The following is an 18754-nucleotide window of genomic DNA, read 5'->3' as shown; positions in this document are numbered from 1 at the left end:
ACTAGACAGCATGCCACAGGACAGAAAGGCACATTTTGGGAAGGCTGGGTGCCCTCTGGTGAAGTTTGCTTGGAGGTCAAAGTGGCATCTTTTGGAAGCCACAAGGCACATTCCACATCATTGCTCTCTAAATATTTCCATTGAAACCAAGTACATTACGATGATTCAATTAGATGTGCACACATTTGAAATGAGAAAAGAATATAAAAATTTAAAAACCTGATTAGTAAGACAAACTGTAGTGGATTTCCACAAGAAAATAAGACTCACTGTACTCACTATACTATTTAATTTGTTTTTAAAAACTTAGCTAAAACTAATGAGAAACCAACTTCATTAAATATAGTTTGAGTGAACTGGGCTCTTCATTTTGCCAGTTAGTCTCAATCTGATAGCCCCAAGAAAACAAAACTTAGTTATGCCTGCTTACTTTTAGAATGATTTTATTTTGCTAAATTATATTCCAAGGAAATTACATCCCATGAAGAGCTCAGTTTTAGTGAGGAAAAAATGACATTAGTATTGGTATTATCTAATTCATTAAAAAGTGGCAATTCAACTGATTTTTGATTAAAGAGAGAAAATAAATGTAATGTTTTCAGTTATAAATTATTGTAAAACAAAAATATTTTGAAAACCCTATCAAAATATATTTACTCTACTTAAAAACGCATATTTTTTCAAAAAGTCCAATGCTTGGTTTTGTTTCTCACCATTTCTCACATGTTGTATATAATATATATTTTTAGGTCAAGGTGATTCTGAAACCCAGTTCAAATGCTATTTATCTCTGAAAATGCTTTAACTAAATACCCCACCCTGGGCTTTGAGGATTAATTTTTCTCTAAGAGAAAAAAAAAGCTGTATCAAACACTTTTATTAGAGAATCATTTTTATCCATCTAAAATATTTTAATGTCCATCTGTACCTCCTGAAAAGATATTTTAAAATATAAATGCTGACACAACCTTGATTACAGAAGCACTAAAGGGTGATGCTGTAATTTTACGTCACAAAGAATGCTGGAGAGCCAGTTTAGCTTTATTAGGATTGCTTGCCATACAGTAATAAAATCATAAAGATTTATCATTTATCATTTCTGACAGCCAATCAAGGCGTCTTCCATTTCTTAATGAAATGTGATCTCCACAATAGCTCAAAGTAAATGTTTTTCTCCCTCCCCCAAACGTCCCATAACACACATCATTTAAAAGGAAGCTTTCAAGTTTTCAGAATAATAGTTCATTTATTCAAATATCATATCCAGAACTTTTTAAAAAGTGGTGTTTCCCTTGTCTACCCCATGATGATCTAGTGGTCATATTCTTTACTTACTAAAAACAGTACTTAAGGGGAATCATTAATTGATTAAATTGACTTTATACATATATTGTGGCTACTTACAAAGTCCTAAGTTTAGGCATATGGTTGAAACTTGCCACAGAAAGTCTAGTAATGTTGTTATTGTTGAGAGTGCTGTAGAATAAAAAAAGGTTAGAAATTTTAGATATGAAAATTTATTGATCACTCCATATGTTAACACAGAAAAAACCTCTTGTGATTATGTTTATGCAGAACGATTACCTGGTAAAGATGGCATCAAGAATGAACTGTATTATACGCAAGACGATAAATAAATTTCATACTTTAACATATTACTATGCATTCATCAAATATTTATTACTGATTTGTGACTTGAGTCATAGTATCTTTGACCATGTAGCTTTATGCACTGTGTACATACATGTCGATTTACAATACTGGTTAAGAAATGAACGTGAGATAGTCACAGTTGGAAAAATTAAACAGTTATATTTCCTTTAAGGGTATTATGTATAATTAGTGTCCACGAGTAAATGAACCCATTTGAATTCTCCAATTGAAATCTCATAGCAATGGCACAGAATCAGTACTTTCAGGTCCTGGAACAGAGTCCTGTTAATTGTTCTTTACTGTGGACAGCAGCCGCTGTTGAAATTTGAGTAGGAAGAACAATATCTATATTTGGTACTTGCATTGGGTAGGAAAGAAGTGACATGCTGTAGCAATATAGTAAAAGCTTAATATATTCTAGCGGTTTTTAGTTGCAGCCACATATCCGGTTCTTTGTTTAGTGCTGTGTAGTGATCATGGTTTCTTGAAGCTAGGGTCAAGAAGATGGGTGGTCAAGGGAGATACGGTGAAAATAAGTATACTTCTCACTTGGTTCAAATTTTTCCTAATTTCCCTCTAACACAAGCATTGTTAGTTGTATTATTACTACTATTTCTACTACAACTACTACTCATTCATTCATCAAATACGTCCTGAATTGCTCTTATTTTTATGGTAACATGGAATTTCTAAAAATAAGTCAGGCATAAATCTTGTCCTAAAATAGCATACAGCCCAACTGCAGAGATGAATTATACAAAAACTTAGAGTTAGTAAGATTTAGAAGAGAGATATCTTTTTGTCTCCATTTGGAGAAGTCTGATTGTGACAAGACAGTGAAAAAGACCGTTATCCCAGGAATGGGTGAGCAGAGTGTGGAGATGACAAATGATTCCAGTATACAGAAGATACAGTAGGGTGATGACTAAACAGGGCAGTTGCTGAAGAAGGCAGGAAAGATGGATCTTGGTACAGGTGGATGATGTTTGATATTCAAGAAGGGTTTGAATTAGAGGTTGCACATTCACTTGCCTACAGAGGCCATGCAGCAAACATACATGAGAGAAGCAGGCTGCTTGTAAAGAAATAAAATGGGGAAGAGAGACGGGGAAGAGCAGACCGATCCCTGGGGACAAAGAGCACCTTGGTGATAGTGATGATATTCTCTGTTGTAGCAACTAATATTCAGCTCTGATGGACTGCTGCTCTGCTGTAATGGAGAGCTGCCAAACAATCTGATTTTCTCAAGAGAAACTAAAAACGGAAGTTTTTAGATCAATCTTCCTAATATTTAAATACTGGCAACTAACTCAAATATTTCAGAGTCCACGGGCCACGTCTGTTTGGGCTAAGCGAGATACATTGAGGCCACTTTAGGCCAGCCGGTGGCTATGGTTATCAATGGTGGGATATGGGGTGTTCAGGGGTAGAGGGATTTACTTAAACTTCTCAGTAAAGCAGGGCACGACAGCTACAGATCTAGAACATGCACTGACTCTCTTTACTATCCAGTTTAGCAATGTATTGAATGATATAAGAACTAATGCAAATGATCTGAACTAAGTCGTATAGAAAAAACCCCACTGAATGAAGGATCTATAAAGCACTGAATTGGTCGGCTCATGTTATCTGAAAGCCTCTAGTATTTTCCTGTACTCGAGTGAAATGAGACTTTTTTTCAAGCACCATTAAAACATATCCTGATGTCTGAACTAAAAGGTTTCACTTCTCAAAGGGATTTGCTTTAAATGACCCCTTTTCCTACCCTCAAAATTTATGCTGATTTTATATGGCTTAAATCTTCAGAGTATACAGCATACTGAAATGTGATTTTGGGGACAACTTTTCTTTTAAGCAATTCACACTGGGCAGACATGCGTTAATTTTGAACTATAGTTTCTTATAATTCCACACAAAAGAGCTATCATTGCATGCCGAAGCCAGTGGCTATCAATTTGAAGACTTTTCTCAAAATGTTAATTTGTTTAACGCAACTAAAAAAATAAATTATCTCATTATTTTTATTCAGTATTGATGCTGGCAAAGCAATATTGATATTAATACCTGGTAACTGAACAATATGTGGAACCAATGAAATTAAGTTATTTTGAAATTAACAATAAATATAATTTTTGATTAGGTATGATGACATGTATGTGTTATGGCCATGATCAATTCCTATTATGAAACAATGTGAAGTTATATGCTGTACTTCTTTATTTGTGAACACTTTTTCCTGCATGGAAGTCTATTTCTATGTTCAACCTCAAGATTTTCTCTATGTAATGAGAATATATTCTTGTACAAAGGACATCCTGGTGTGTAAATAAGAAATGTTAGCCTTGGTAATCATGTAGGCCCTCTTGGACTTAGATCTTGATTTATTCTTTCTTATTTGCTAGTGCTAAGCATAGGATTTGGCAGAAAGTCTGATATTGAATGGATTTGAACCACTATGTTTCAATTCAATTCAATTATGTCCCTTCTATAGAAAAGAAAAATAAACCATATAAAACTGGCAACTCAAGCAATGTATTTCATTTCTGAATCTAGTGTCCAAAGAAAAAGAAAATATTTATCTACATTTAGTTTCCAATGCTATTTTTGAGACATCATCTTCTTATTAAGAAAATAAAGTTAATTCTAAACCCTATCAATGAGAATTCCACAGAAAGTCAGTTCGTTTTACATGCAAGCGATAAACTGCCTCCTTGCTTTCATCTACCTTGGCTTTTCCTTCTTGAACTTTATTCATTCTCTCCCTTAATATATATTTTAATCTAACAAATTTCCATCAATGGTTCAGTATGATTACCCCCATCTTCTCCTGTTTGGCCTCAGTATACTCATATATTCACACATGATTCACAGAATCAAAAGTTTAACATATCTAAAACATTAGAAATCCAAAATTTAAGGTGATGTGCAAATTAATGCTCTTTCATTATTTCCTCATAATAAAAAGATATATCTTAAAGAGTCATGGATGATAAAAATAAGCAAAACAGGTAAATTTCTTTCTGGAACTCTATATAAAAAATGGTAACTCTATATTAAAAAAGCCCCAGACCAGACATTTATAATGGGTAAACCTTTGATCTACTTGACAGGAGATTATGGCTTAACAAAGTCAGTCTTTCCAGTGTTCTAGCCAATTTAGCCTTAAATTCTTCATTAATTAATTTCTCTAATGGCTGCATAAATTATGAGCATTAAAAGATTAATATATATTAAAAGAATGTCTGCTTGACTTTATATTTAATATAAAATATTAAAATTATTTGGAAAAAATTCACATTTTCTTGTATTGTGCTAATTTTAATTCTTTTCTTTAGCAAACAAACTCTGTCCATTAGATACTCTTTGAGACCTATCTATTAAGGTCCTCAAAAGAGTTCCCAACATTTTAGATTTTGATTTTAATTCCATGAACCACGAGATGTTTATCACACTTTGGTGTGTTTCATGATAGTGGGTCTTGCAAAAGTCACCTTTTAGATATGTTGCTAACCTGACAAAATATAGGAGGTGACTGTGTTTTCTTGAACTTCCTGCTTCTAAAAACAATGATACTAGTTTAGAACTAAAAAAGCAAATGAATAGTTATTGTATTTGTGGGTAAAGTGTTTTCAATGCCTAGCACAGAGCTTGACACATAGCAGGAACTTTCTCTCTCTTCCTCTCTCTCTCTCAATATATATGGAGCACTCAATACCTCCTCAGTATATTAAACATATATTAGTTATTCTATAGCTAATAAGTATTTAAGTTCTTTTACTTAATAATAAAGTACTTTATGGGATTTAATTCATTCAAAACATTTAGCAGTTTTTTCATTAAATGTTTGGTATCATTCATATTCTCAGTTAGGTGCACTGACTTAATAACAAATTCTTTGACTTATTCTGCTCTGCTCAACTAAGTAACACTTGTGGTAGTCTCCTCACATATAAAGTTTAGTGACATTGACTATGGTTTTGACGTCAGACCACTATCATGAAATCATACTTGTATCGCAATTATTCTCACTCTGAAATAGCATTAGTGAGCTTCCTATATTAAAAATGGCTCTGGAACACAATTTTAAAAGTGGCCTTACAACTACAATGTGTACAACAAGCACTTTGATTTTTTTTTCCTTTAGAATAAGTTAGATTGTTATCAACAGAAACAAAGGTGATCTCTCAAGTGGTTAGAGAACAGTATATACTCTCAGAGCAATTTACCTCAATCAACTCATTCTTACATAATTCTTTAAAAATAATTAATAACTTAGCAGCACATGACACACTGAGAAATTCGATTCATTTACTTGCAAATAAAACCAAAATCATATAGAAAATATTGGAAAAATAAGCCATTCTAGTTGAAACAATCAACTTTTTTCAGAATTACATTCTGCTCTTCAAACTCAATTTATAAAGCAATGGGATCTTTTTCTCAGGAGGATTTCTGGATAACATTTAACACATGGACTGAAAATTCAAAACCTCTTCACATTTAATTCAGTTTCATATTTCTGAACAAACTGAGTCAGGGGAGAATTATAGCATAGAAATATATTTTATTGGGGGAAGAAATCTGTAAGTATACTTAAAAAGTTAGAAAGGTGAATCTTTGGGGAAATTTTTCAGAAATGTACAGGTGGCTTAAGCAGCTTGAGTAACTCTAGTTTTCATTAAAATTATTTTTCATTATAATTAACAATGCCATTAAAATTATTTTACAGTGTCAAAGGTCTGTAGAGATTACTCAGTTACCTCTAACCAATTTTGTCAGCCATGTCTGTCCAGCAAGGAAAGACAGAAAATGTCAATTATAATTCAAATCTGTGTGTAGTGCTTTACAAAGTCAGTAGTGAAGACTTTAAAATGGACCTAGTGGGCGGCTTATTAAATTTAGACAGTACATTTCAAAGTAACCTTACAGAGATGGTAAGTTATCTAGTTAAAATGACATTTTAAAATGAGAAAATGTCTTTCCATTGCACAGCAACTAAAACATACCAACATATCAGCTATTAAGGTTTATTTTTTGTTGTAATGTCTCCTATGCAACTGATGTTATCTTAATATATAGCAATTCTGGGAATTCTCACAAATCCTGTGTATGAGACTATTTAATCATAAGGAGAAACACTTAAAAGACAATACGTTTGAACATTTGAGTGTCGTTCCTAAATCAGACAATTTTACCTAAGCATATAGATATGCTACGCAAGGTTTTGCACACACACATTTCAACTCTTCTCTGTATTCGCTGTGAGTTATTTAAGGGCTCTCTTTGGGAAACCATTTTGACACAAGGTTTCAAGCTAACAGATAAGCATCCACCTTAGCACTCCCCAGACACAAAGCTCCCGTTAAAAGAGTAAGAAATAAGCGGTACTTACAGCACCTCCAGGTCCCGGAGAGCCCTAAATGCCCCATCTTCAATACAGCTGATCTGGTTGTAATCCAGTTGCCTGTTAAACAGATTAGAAGAATATATGTAAGAGATTGGACACTAGCAGGGTTAGGTGAAAGGGAGTCTCCTGAAGGGTCTCTGAAGCCTTGGCTGCACTAACTGAAATGCTCTCACAAATACACTCATCTGCTTAAGAATGTCACAAGCCATTCTGGTGTCGGTGCCGTCACTGAAACCTCTTTTTGTTCTGAACTGTGTGTGCAAATAGCAGCCCTTGGAAAGCGCCAGTAAATAATAACTGCACCTTATATTAAATGCCATAGGAATGCAATTTCATTACATCAAGAAAAGCTATCCATTAAGAGCTTTCAGCGTCATCTTGCTGAAACAATTTCATTAAGGTAAAGGACTGTAAATCACTTAATGTCACATGCACCCCCTCAGTGACCTAACAGAATCCATTTATCAGAGACACCCAGCTGCATGTTAATTTCACTATCCTTGGCAAGAAAGAGCAAGAATACTTTTAGGTTTTCTTCTTTTAAAAGCAGTTTTCTTTCAAGAACTCCAAATCAGGAAAGAGAAATGACGTCCCACCTATCTCCTTGCTATTCCCAACTAGACATACACCTTACAAAAGCTACCAGTTGTTTTATATTAAGCTTCGCTATATGCAAGCATTGTTATCATTAAATGCGACTTCTTGGCACTGTAAATATTAGACTTTTCAGTTAAGGAACTTCCCAAATTACACCACTCTCCAGAAAACAAGTTTTTTAAAAGTATTAAGAAATTTTTAAAAATTTGCTTTTCTCAAAGCTGCTAATTTCGGCCCAAAACACTATGAAACACATATAGCAGCAAGATTGTTAAAATACCACACATCTCTACAGTCAAACATTTAAAAGCTGTATCAGCTCATTCTAAATAATACAGAATTCAAATAAATGAATGTTCGCCAGAAGTTTAAGTACTCATTTGCTAAAATTCAAAGATTGAAAAAAATGGCTGCTCCAAACTTATTTGCTTTTTCCTGCCGCTTGTCTGGGGAATTAAAATTTCCTTCTTCACACTAAGAAATTTACTTGGTTGAAATGGACAACTAAGTACTAAATCCCACAGCACTCTCCTTTTTGTTTAACAAATAAGCAGTTTTTATTTAAATCTAGTAGCTTGATGCTTAGCAATATTATTATTCCTGTAAAGAAAAAGTATTTTAATGCTTCACTTGAGATAGAAACAAAATGTTTAATGAAATAGTCAGGTGAGTTGTCAGCTCTGCATGCGTTGGGAAGGGAGGTACATGTACAGGGTAAGACTATGATCCTAATACAAATGAATCTTGTCCTTGTTTCAAGTGCAGAATTCACCAAAAGGGCTAATTCAAATCTGAGGTCAGTTTTTAAGGGAAATGTTGCAATAGCTGTTTCTCTCACAAGACGACTGAATAAAGGTGAAGTGATTTAAACCAGTGACTTTCAGAGGGGCCTATTTCAAAGTCCTTACTTTAGAAATTATTTACATAGAGAATGTCTCATGAAATATACATCTCATTTTTAAGAAGGTCTCTGGAGGACATAATCATATAAGAGGCTACCTTGATGCCGTGCAAATGGTGCGTACTAAGATGTGCAATATAAAAAACATGAGCCCTTGAGAAGATACAATTTTATTGCTTGTATAAACTAAGGCTTTCCCCAAACAACAGCTACCACTCATGCTACTGTAACAGCTGAAAGCATTTCTGCTTATTAGGAAGTATGCAGAGGTATAATTTTATTTTCTAAGAAGACTTTTTAAAGACTCATGATGTAATATGGTTGCTGCAGTTCCAAGAAAACACTTAACATTCTTGAGCACTTTTGATTTTTACAGATTAAATTCATTTAACAATTAAGTTAATAGCCGTTTTTTATTTTTCAAGTGCTAAATATATATCTACACTACTATTCTCTAACCTCTTGAACAATTTATCAAAGCCATTTAAATTAGCACAATGGCATGAAGTGTTACCCTTGACACACTACAAAAGAGAAATTGTTTCCAGACAAATTGGCAAAATCATTTAATGCTATCAAATTTGCCTAATGCAGTCTCCAGGTTAATCTGTAAAAGGGTGAGCTGTATGTTTGCCCATATCTTATTATCCTTAGCTGTCAATGTATAAATCAGTGCTGACACAGCTTCTTTTAAATCATGCATACTATACACAAAGGGGAAGCCCTAGTTTGCCAGAAAGCACTCAAGCAAATCTTGTCTTACAAGTACTGAAAGACAGATTACTTTTTGTATACCACTAGAAGTTGAGACGCTGCTGGAAACTTTTCTAATTTTACCCCTCTTTAACGTTGCTCATGGTTATATGCTTCTTCTGATTCTTAACAGAAATCTAAGCCCTTACTGGCACTAAACCATTAAGAATATTCAGCTCTCATAGGACCAAAGTCATCCCTAAAAGTTTCCTGAATGCCATCATATCTCAGTTCAAATATCTTCTGAGAAGGAAGGTATTTTGTGAAAACACTACTCATTTGAAAGGACAATGAAAATCGAAGTAAATAATATTTTCATCAGTGGGTAGATTTTGTAGTATTCAAAGGTATGTTTATGGAAAGTGTTGTACCCGCATGACTGCTCATGGGAAAATCTCTCTGCACAAACCTCTGTTTGTTTGCATATGGTTCAAGATAAACAGTGTCAAAACTACGCAAAAGCGTAATTTATTTCAGAGTTTCTGGCCTAATTTTCTTCACCTTGTTTCCTCTCATGCTACTCACTTCCTTCTCTACCACCTCGCAAACCCTGGGCACTCCTGCTTTCTGTAAACAGGAAAGGATCTGTTCAGCCAAGAGTTTAGTGACATGTTTAGATGTGATTATAAATTGTGCCGTAAAATTGTTCCGAATTAAGGAATTAGTAAGAGGAGACTTTTTTTCACTTCTCCAAAAAGTAATGTTACAGCTCTTTACCCAGACATAAGGTAAATGTGTTGATCTTTAGATGATAAGAGCACTAGGTGCGTCAGAGACGGCTTGAGGATCCTTTCCTGACACAGGAGCTACTTCCCAGGGGGAAGCAAGCCAGTGCTTTTCTTATTTTCCCAGGAGAAAGAACGGTATGGATAGTACCACTGGTGGTTTCTTTCAAACATCTAGCCTACATGTTCTTGCCCAGACTGCTGTGTCTTTTCCTCATTTCCTACCCCCAGCCCTCCTCTCTTGTTTCTGTTCACATTCCGACCCATCCTCTCTGATCCTCCACTGTCCTAGTTTGTAAGAGTGTGACTTGAAGCAACTGCTTTATCTTTAATTTCATGAAAATAATGTTGTTAAAAAATATATTCTCTTTAAGATTTCTTAAAGAAATCTTAGCATTAAGCTAATGCTTAACATTAACATTCTATGATTCTCTTTTCAGTGGCAGGTGCTCCTCTTCTGATGCTCTAGAATAACTCTAGACTGCCTATTTTATTTTTTCCTAACACTGGTAAATTTAGTCTTAGAGAATGCAGTATGTTTTTATTAAGAGAGATCACTCTGTGCCTCACTCACATAAAATTTCGAAAGCTGATCTGATTGTCTTTAAGACTAAAAATAATGTAGCCTAGCTTCAGATTTTGATTAATTCTCAGAATGAGAGACAATATATAACATTGCTAAGTATAAATTTTACAAAAGAGGTATATTAAATGACAAAAACGGTTGGACATTTGCTTACTTGGCATCCTGAAATATAACTGGAGACACTGCACTCTGTTACTTTTTTTTTTAACATCTTTACTGGAGTATAATTGCTTTGCAATGTTGTGTTAGTTTCTGCTGTATAACAAAGTGAATCAGCTATCTGTATACATATATCCCCATATCCCCTCCCCATTCTGTTACTTTTAAGTAAGACTTTTTCAGGATTTCCTGTTGTCATTTTTAAAAATCTAGATACCATACTGTTTGAATTACATACAAAACATACCTTCCTGCATTAACTTTAGTTGGTTTTGTCCTTACTCATAGAAAATTCATATTTCAGTGCAGTGTCCAAGTAATAAAGTCTTATTACTAATTTTCTTTTTATAAAAATTAGAACACCATAAAATATACTTAACTCTGAAACAATAGTGAACATAAAAATTCTTTAATAATTTCTAAGCCAGGCAGAGTTTCTCAATGTCTCAACAAAATTATTATCACTATGCTCCACTTTCCCAGGGTTTTTTAGGTATGAGAAATAGAAGTTTCGTTCATATTTATCTCACCACTGTAAGATGACAAACTCCAAGAATCTAGTTGACTTAAAACACATCAAAGTGACTACAGTCAGTATGAGGGAAAAACAACATTTCACTATTTTATAAGCAACCTGATAAAACATAAATATAATGGGAGAAAAAGAAAAAAAAATGCTGGTAAGGATATGGGCAGGATCTGTTCTATTTCTTCCCTGTGTGTATAAAATTCAGGTGAATATGAGTGCCTAAATATACAAATCTTATGCTAATAATGATTGTTTAAGAAGCAGTTCAAGATTTAAATTATAATACATAGAGGGAATAAAAAAATTTAAATTAATCCATATAAATGAACATCCTAGAGAGAAGTATCAGCAAACATTATTTACCTTGGCATGAAAGCTCATCTGTTAGCCTGGACATTAATGAAGGAAATAACCAAGGAAAGGACTCTTCTTAGGAACCCAAAATAATTTATGTTATTTGAGAATTTAACCCTTTTGCAATCTTTCAAGTAACATTATGTTTTTCTCATAGGAATAAAGAATCTCAGTTTTTATTGGAATAAGCTGTGGTATAAAGTTATATCCATTTGATAATTTATTAGAAGGAAGCTAAAGGTAGTTCTAACAGAGATGGTAATAGACACTGGAGGAAAGACAACTAAGTTGACCTTCACGTTCTGGTAAGTCTAAGTAGACTAATCAAGGGAGGTAGAAATTGAAACTGACAATGATAATTGCTAGCATTTATTGAATGCATAGCAAATGGCAGGGTCTGTAGATATACCCATCTCATTATTTCTCACAATTACTTGAAAAGGTAGGTATTATCATTATTCTGATTTTATAGATAAGAAAATGAGGCTCACAGAAGTTCAATGAATTATGCAAAATAGGTAGTAAATATTTAGTGAAACCTTGATTCAAATTTAAATCTATGTATTGCTGAAGCCCTCACTAGATACACAGGTGGCTAGGAAAAGAGATTCAGGAGCTATTCATTCTGCAAATGGAGGTTTCTGCTGAATTTCTAATGGCCAAGTGTCAAGGAAGAAGCCAGTAGACGAAGAATGTTACAGAATTTCAGAAAAGGAAGAGATTACCCTAGGCGAAAATAATTGTGTGAGGAAGAGAAAAAAAATCCCCCGATCCCTAAAAGATGGATAGAATCCAGTAAGACAGAAATAAAAGTGAGCATTCCCTATAGAGGAGACTGGTTCAAAGAACACTTGTGAGCAGAGGTTCTACACTGTTCACAGTAAATGTCTGCAAGAGAGGGGCCATTCTGATGTGAGCGAAGAACTTGTGTGCAGATTTGGGGGGAGAGAGGGCTGGGAGCCTGCATGGGTGTCAGAACATTGGGACTAGTCAGAATATCTAAAGAGACTAGATGGCATGCCATTTGATAAAAGTCGCTGCTCTCTCAGGGAAGAGCCTATATTCCTACAGACCCTGCAGAACTTCTGTAGACAATACTCTGCTAAATCCCCAAGGCTCTGCCATAATGCCTATAGCAAAATGTTTTTGTTTTTAATAAGTTGCATGATTTTGAACCAGGTAGTGATGGGATGAAAAACAATGCTTTATGAAAACAAATGGCTGCAATGTTACAACTATCTAATGAGAATATAAATTGGAGATCAAAACTCAATTAGCAGGTTATTGTAATTGCTCAGAGGTAGAAAAGAGTGGCTCTCCAGGGTTGGGGAAGTAAGAAACCTAAAGATCTGTTCTGTCTCAAGGACAACACACAGCCACAGAAAGATCATGACAATTACTATTTTATACTGATACATATGTGAATTAGATTCCCAACTATTCAATCAAAACATCTTGTTTTTTTTCTTTTTAGTTTTTTTGTTTTGGAAAATGTTGATGAAGATACGTTATTTAGACTCATTTTTACATGAGAGAAAGCTATCAGTAATAAAGAGTGCTAAGGCACCCAGGAGAAACAGCAAAATGAGATGCTGGAGAGGTTATTGGTAGCAAACTTGGCCATAGTTGTTGCGGATTATCACAATTCAGTGTGGTTTTTTAGACTGAGTTTAAACCAGGCAAATTCTAGGACCATGGACAGTTCCCATGGTACTGACTGTGGCAACTGCTGAGTTCCTAATACATTTTACATCTAAGAACCCAAACAACTGCTGATTGCTGGTTGTCCCCTATGTCCACAGGCAGCATTCTGGATGTTAAGAGACGCCCTGGTCCTTATACCATAAAACTCAACTTCATTTGCTATTTATCTAAATGAAGAGCCATTGTTACAGGTTTGTTCAGAAGGTTCTACCTCCCCCTAAAGACCTGTATGCGGTATTTAATCTAACGCTAAAGATAGCAAGCCCCTTGAGTGAGAAACCAACCTCCCCTTCGAAGTCTCTTCAGCCTCAGGCTTACTGAAAACACTTTTGGGAGGAGTTAGGGGCCCTAAAAGTTACAATTTCAATTTGATATACATGGATTTTATTTTTATGATAATTATGTAAAAAGTATGTAATTAAGTATGACAAGAAATGTAGTAAACTAAACATGAAAAGTAGCTGATTACGGTAGTCATTCTGTAAATATGACTTAATTTATAGGACAAAGCTAAAGTAAGTCTTGCATTTGAATGGTTAAATATATAATACACTCTTCTGGTTGTCACATATTTATTCTATATTATGTGAGCAACCTTGTTCCCTTATCATCATGAAGAATGCAGATGATAGAGGAAAAGAAACCAGTAGATTGATATTTTAAAATAGAGAAGTGTGAAAAAATAGCAAAATATATGTCTTTCTGTGTACCTAGCATAGAACTGTGAATTTTCCTCCTATGGGTTTTAATTGATCCATTAATAAAATAAATTGAAGATGACAGAGTTCCAGAAAAAAATTAAATTTCTAAATAACATAAATAGCTGTGTAGCAACATACAGATTAACCTTCTCTTTCCTATTTGCCAAATCTTATCACCAAGAATCAGTGCATCCCAAATTGGGTTATCTGTTTCCTAAGAAGTCATGGCCATGCATTCTTGTTTCCCAAATGATACCATGCCTTACTCAAAGAGGACCAAGCTAAATCATCTTATAACTTAAATCATCTTATAACCCTTGTCTGTAAACTAATGTATGTTATAAAAGAATGAATATAAATATTTTCCTTAACCTATTTGTTAACAACAGGTAGTTTTATTGGAAAAGGAGGGTAAGATTCATAACAGATGAAAATTTAATGGAATTGGTGTAATGCAAGCAAATAGTAAAGGAATGTATCTATTAATGAACAGTAAATAGTAAAGTTTGGAACATAGAGTACATTTTGAGGATATACCGCAACATGAAAGAAGAATAAAAACCAGGTATGACGTACTTTAAAAAGTCTACCTAAAATAATGCTTGTTGGAATTTAGTTATTTTAAGTATTCAGGTTCAACTCATTAAAGAAACTAATGCAAGGTATGTTAGAGTTTGCTTTTGTAGTGTGAGTAACTATTGGCAATCCATTTGATTTTTAAGTTCATATATTTGCACTTCTTTGCTTAAATCCTAAGATAACATGACTAGAAATGATTTCTCATAAAAACAAGAGACTCTTGGAAAAATTTTATATTCATAAAATACCTACTTAGAGAATAATCTTGCAAGTCTCAGCAATAAGGCAAGATTTATTATAATTTGAATATTCTCTTAAATTATTCAATTAAATAGAAATGCCTCATACATACTTGTAAACAAAACTGGCACAATGTAACATGTCTTTGTTCAGAAACTGATCAGGAGGCAGCCAAGGCTTTATTAGTCAGTGTTAAATATATTAAATATATATACAAAGTTTATCAAGGAAAATCATATAAACATTGATTATCATTTCGGTGAGGCATCATTTGGTAATGATATGGTATCAGTACTTGAATTCATACTTGGAGAGTTCAAACACACAGATGTAAATCTTGTGTAAAAGTGCTGCCAGTGACTTTTATAAACACTATTATTTAGTTGATATTTTAATACGATCTTGTTATTCTCAGATCTCACTGTGTACAATGCCAGAAAAAAGAAACTGGTTTAAGTAGCAGGTGGAGAAGATTGGGTAACAAAATAAAATATAAAGGGTTTTAATCCAGTTTGGAAATTAATAGAGGTAAGCAAAAAAGTTATGGGAAGTTCTCCCTGGAGATGTTTAACAGCAAGATAAATGTCCAGCTGTCTAGAATAGTTTTACTGTGGCTTGCCTGGAGGAAGAGGAATAAAATCTGCTAATTTGCAAAATTTCCACAGCATCAATTTCATATTGTCAGGATACTGCCTCAAGCATATTTAGCCAATCCACAAGATTAAAGCAAGTGCTTCCAGTGAAAATCTTCTGATAACTGGAATTTGTTCTGAATAAGGCCTGAATAAGTGGTAAATCCAATAAACTCGGTACAGTGCATTAGACTAGTCTTTTAGACAGTGCTATACAAAATATCGGCTTGATGCAACTAAAGCACGTATTCCTTCTGTGCAGCCTTACTTCTTCTCTTTTACTCCCTGAATGACTCGAAACACTAGCCATTATGGCACCATGCAGGGTTGTCCAAACTGTAAACGTACACACTGGAATAATAAATAAGACAAAGCACTATGCCTCTCCTTCCCACACTGAATGTTAATAATATCAATAATGTCAATATTTATGGACTTTTACTGAGTCCTTACTTGATGACATACAGTTACCATTTTAACAATAATGCAAATTAAAATTTACTCTCAGTTCTAACATATTTTACCAAGTATCCTTCTTAATTTTTAATAAAACTGAACTTCACACAAAGTCCCATGAAATTGAAATTTTTTTGAATAATGTAGTTTGAACTATTTTTTAATTATAGCAAAATGCTTTTTAAATGTGAAATTTTAGAAAATTGTAACTATGATCTTATTTAATTAAATAAACCTGTAAATGCATTGTGGTGTCTCAGTGTTCTCATGGTCTTTCTCACTGTTACATGGAAGGCATTGAGAGGAGCAGGAATAAATTGTTCTTTTGATCATCACATCATCATTTAGCACTCACATAGTTTCTTAAGCCCCCTTTCCTCCATAAGAACAGAAACCTCCAAAGTTAAAATCATTTGGATGCCACTCTACTTGGCTTCCTCCATATGCAGATTGCTCTGCTTCTTACCACTGCTGCTATTCCGAATTAGTATTGGTTCGCCTTGAAACAAAGGTAATATTCCTTACATCATACACACACACACACACACACACACACACACACACACACACACACACACACATTCCACTGCACTTTCATTTTAATCCTCCAAACCAATCGAAACCCAGAAATCAGGCCTTGCATGGGTCTTAATAAATTCTTACTTTCTCAGTCTGCTTTCGCCGGCCACTACTCACCAGTATACAGTATGAGCCAACCTCCTTGAAGATTCCTTTATATTTTCTTTCAGTAACTCTTTTCTAAAGTATTCCCTGATAACTTCAAGCAATATCAATACTTTTATCTCTTTCTTTCCTCAGTACCTGTTGCATTTAATTTGTTTATAAATCAGGGTCTTGTGTATATTCATTTAGTACTTTCTGATAGATTTTTTTCCCCATCATTGCAGCTCCATGTCTAATTGACCCATGATAGACATGGGTCTATCTGATTGATTACTAATATTGCAAATTAGTGTATGATCTCCTTTCCTCTCTCCTTAGTATAAAATTTTCAGTGCTAAATTTTAGCAGTTGCTGAATGAACTTGCTGAATGAATACTGTACTATATTTTGTAGCATATTACTGTTTTAAGGTTTTTCACATATGGTTTTTCTCTAATAACCATAGCAAATGTAAGAAATTATTATACTGATTTCATAAAAGTAAAAATTAAGGCTCCATGAAGTTTACTGATTTGTTACGTTTACAAAACAAAAAAATGGCAAGAGATTCTGAGATAGTCCTAAACTCATCTCACAGTATACATAATAACTGCCTTTAAAATGGTAGAGAGGGGGGATGATGTTGTGGGGAGAAATATTTCAAAAATCCTGCTAAGTCAATATTGCTTTCTTCAAAGTACAAGGGCTAGCATTTTACTTTTCTTTTTATCTCTAAACTTTTAAAATCACATTTTTAAAGAATAAATGAAGAGGAATTAAGGAAGAATCCCACTATGACCGGTATCTCACTCCTAAATGCATCCTTAAATATGGGAGAAGGATTACTTAATAGACTTGGATTCACTAAATATCTTTGCTAAGATTAAAAGCCACCTGTTTTAAGGCTTTAGAAAAAATACTATTGTAAGATTGCAAGTGGCATTCTCAAAGGGTGGTCAACTTTGGCTATTACTGTCCTTTTACAGAGCCATATAGGCAACTCGGGTAGGTGCTACATTGGGATCTTTATGTTGTTCTGATCAGATGTAATATACAGAGGCAGTTCTGAACACCCTACATCTCTGAATCTATCTGAAGGCTTCCCTAAGTCTTCATTAGAGATGAAAAACAAAGCAAATAAAATCTCTTTAACAAGTAAACGCTCATAAAAACCTAGGGCCAGGATTTTGACGGCTCTACACATTTATACCTAGAAGTCTATATTTTTCTGTCTTTACCTATACACTTTAAAAAAGTACAAATTAAAGTACAAATTTTAAAAAAGTACAAATTAAAAAAAAATTTACATTGAGGAGAGGATGTAGAGGCCATAAATTGTAGCTTTATAAACAGTCCTCTTTGACGAAGGAAAACATCTGTCTCACTTTCGCTACTGGAGAAATATTGTTGGATCCCACCATGGAGAATTCGGAATATAAGATAATTCTTAAAGTGCCTGCCCTGTTTATTACTAGCTAAGAAATACTGAATTCCTGATAGTTAATCTCAGCACACAGGGGCCTTTTCCCCCCACATTCCAAACTAATGGAAAAGCTACAGAAAATGTTTTACGTTTTAGATTCACGGTGAGTGAAAAACCATCATTTTAAAGGGCTAACAACGTATTTTTAAATTCATTAAGATATATATCAATGATATTAGGATTGCCACTGTGATCTTAAACCTGGTATGTAAAGAGCTATCCACACTTACAAAAAACACATCTACACAAGACACTAGATTAAAGATTTATCAAGGGATAATACAGAAACATAGTTTTCTTTTTCTTTCTTTTTTTTTGCTTTTTAAAGAAGCCTATACATATATTCTTTCACAAAGATATAAGAGGGAAAAGATGCAAGAAAAGTATTCACACAAAGGGAAAGACAATTTTCTCATTCTCACACTGTTGGCATTTAATGAAAATGGTGATCTAAAAGCTATTTTAAAAAGCTGTAGCTCTAGGCCACAGGTATCTCTAAGAAGAAAATATTATCTACTCTTTCCAGAAAAAAAATATTCTGTATTTCCAATAAACACCGATAACAAGTGAAAAAGGAGCTATTGAAATTAGCTCACAGTAAGGGGAAGAAAATACATTGTAAATACCTTATA

The 18754-nt window shown here is 33.9% G+C and overlaps 1 protein-coding gene across 3 annotated transcripts in view; it reads right to left on the bottom strand.

Annotated features, from left to right (window-relative positions):
- The window catches only part of SLIT2 (slit guidance ligand 2), a gene marked incomplete at both ends in the record, with an annotated part of 381466 nt that overhangs the window by 124940 nt on the left and 237772 nt on the right, over positions 1-18754 (bottom strand). For all 3 annotated transcript variants that reach the window (XM_082837578.1, XM_082837576.1, XM_082837577.1), the window contains 2 exons: positions 1405-1476; positions 7046-7117. In XM_082837578.1, coding sequence (XP_082693704.1) covers positions 1405-1476; positions 7046-7117 — 144 coding nt within the window. The remainder of the gene's footprint in view (positions 1-1404; positions 1477-7045; positions 7118-18754) is intronic.

The sequence above is a fragment of the Leucopleurus acutus genome (assembly GCF_964270905.1).
Source record: "Leucopleurus acutus genome assembly, chromosome: 4".
In the NCBI taxonomy this organism is placed as follows: Eukaryota; Metazoa; Chordata; class Mammalia; order Artiodactyla; family Delphinidae; genus Leucopleurus; species Leucopleurus acutus.
This window is presented reverse-complemented; position numbering and strand designations above follow the sequence as displayed.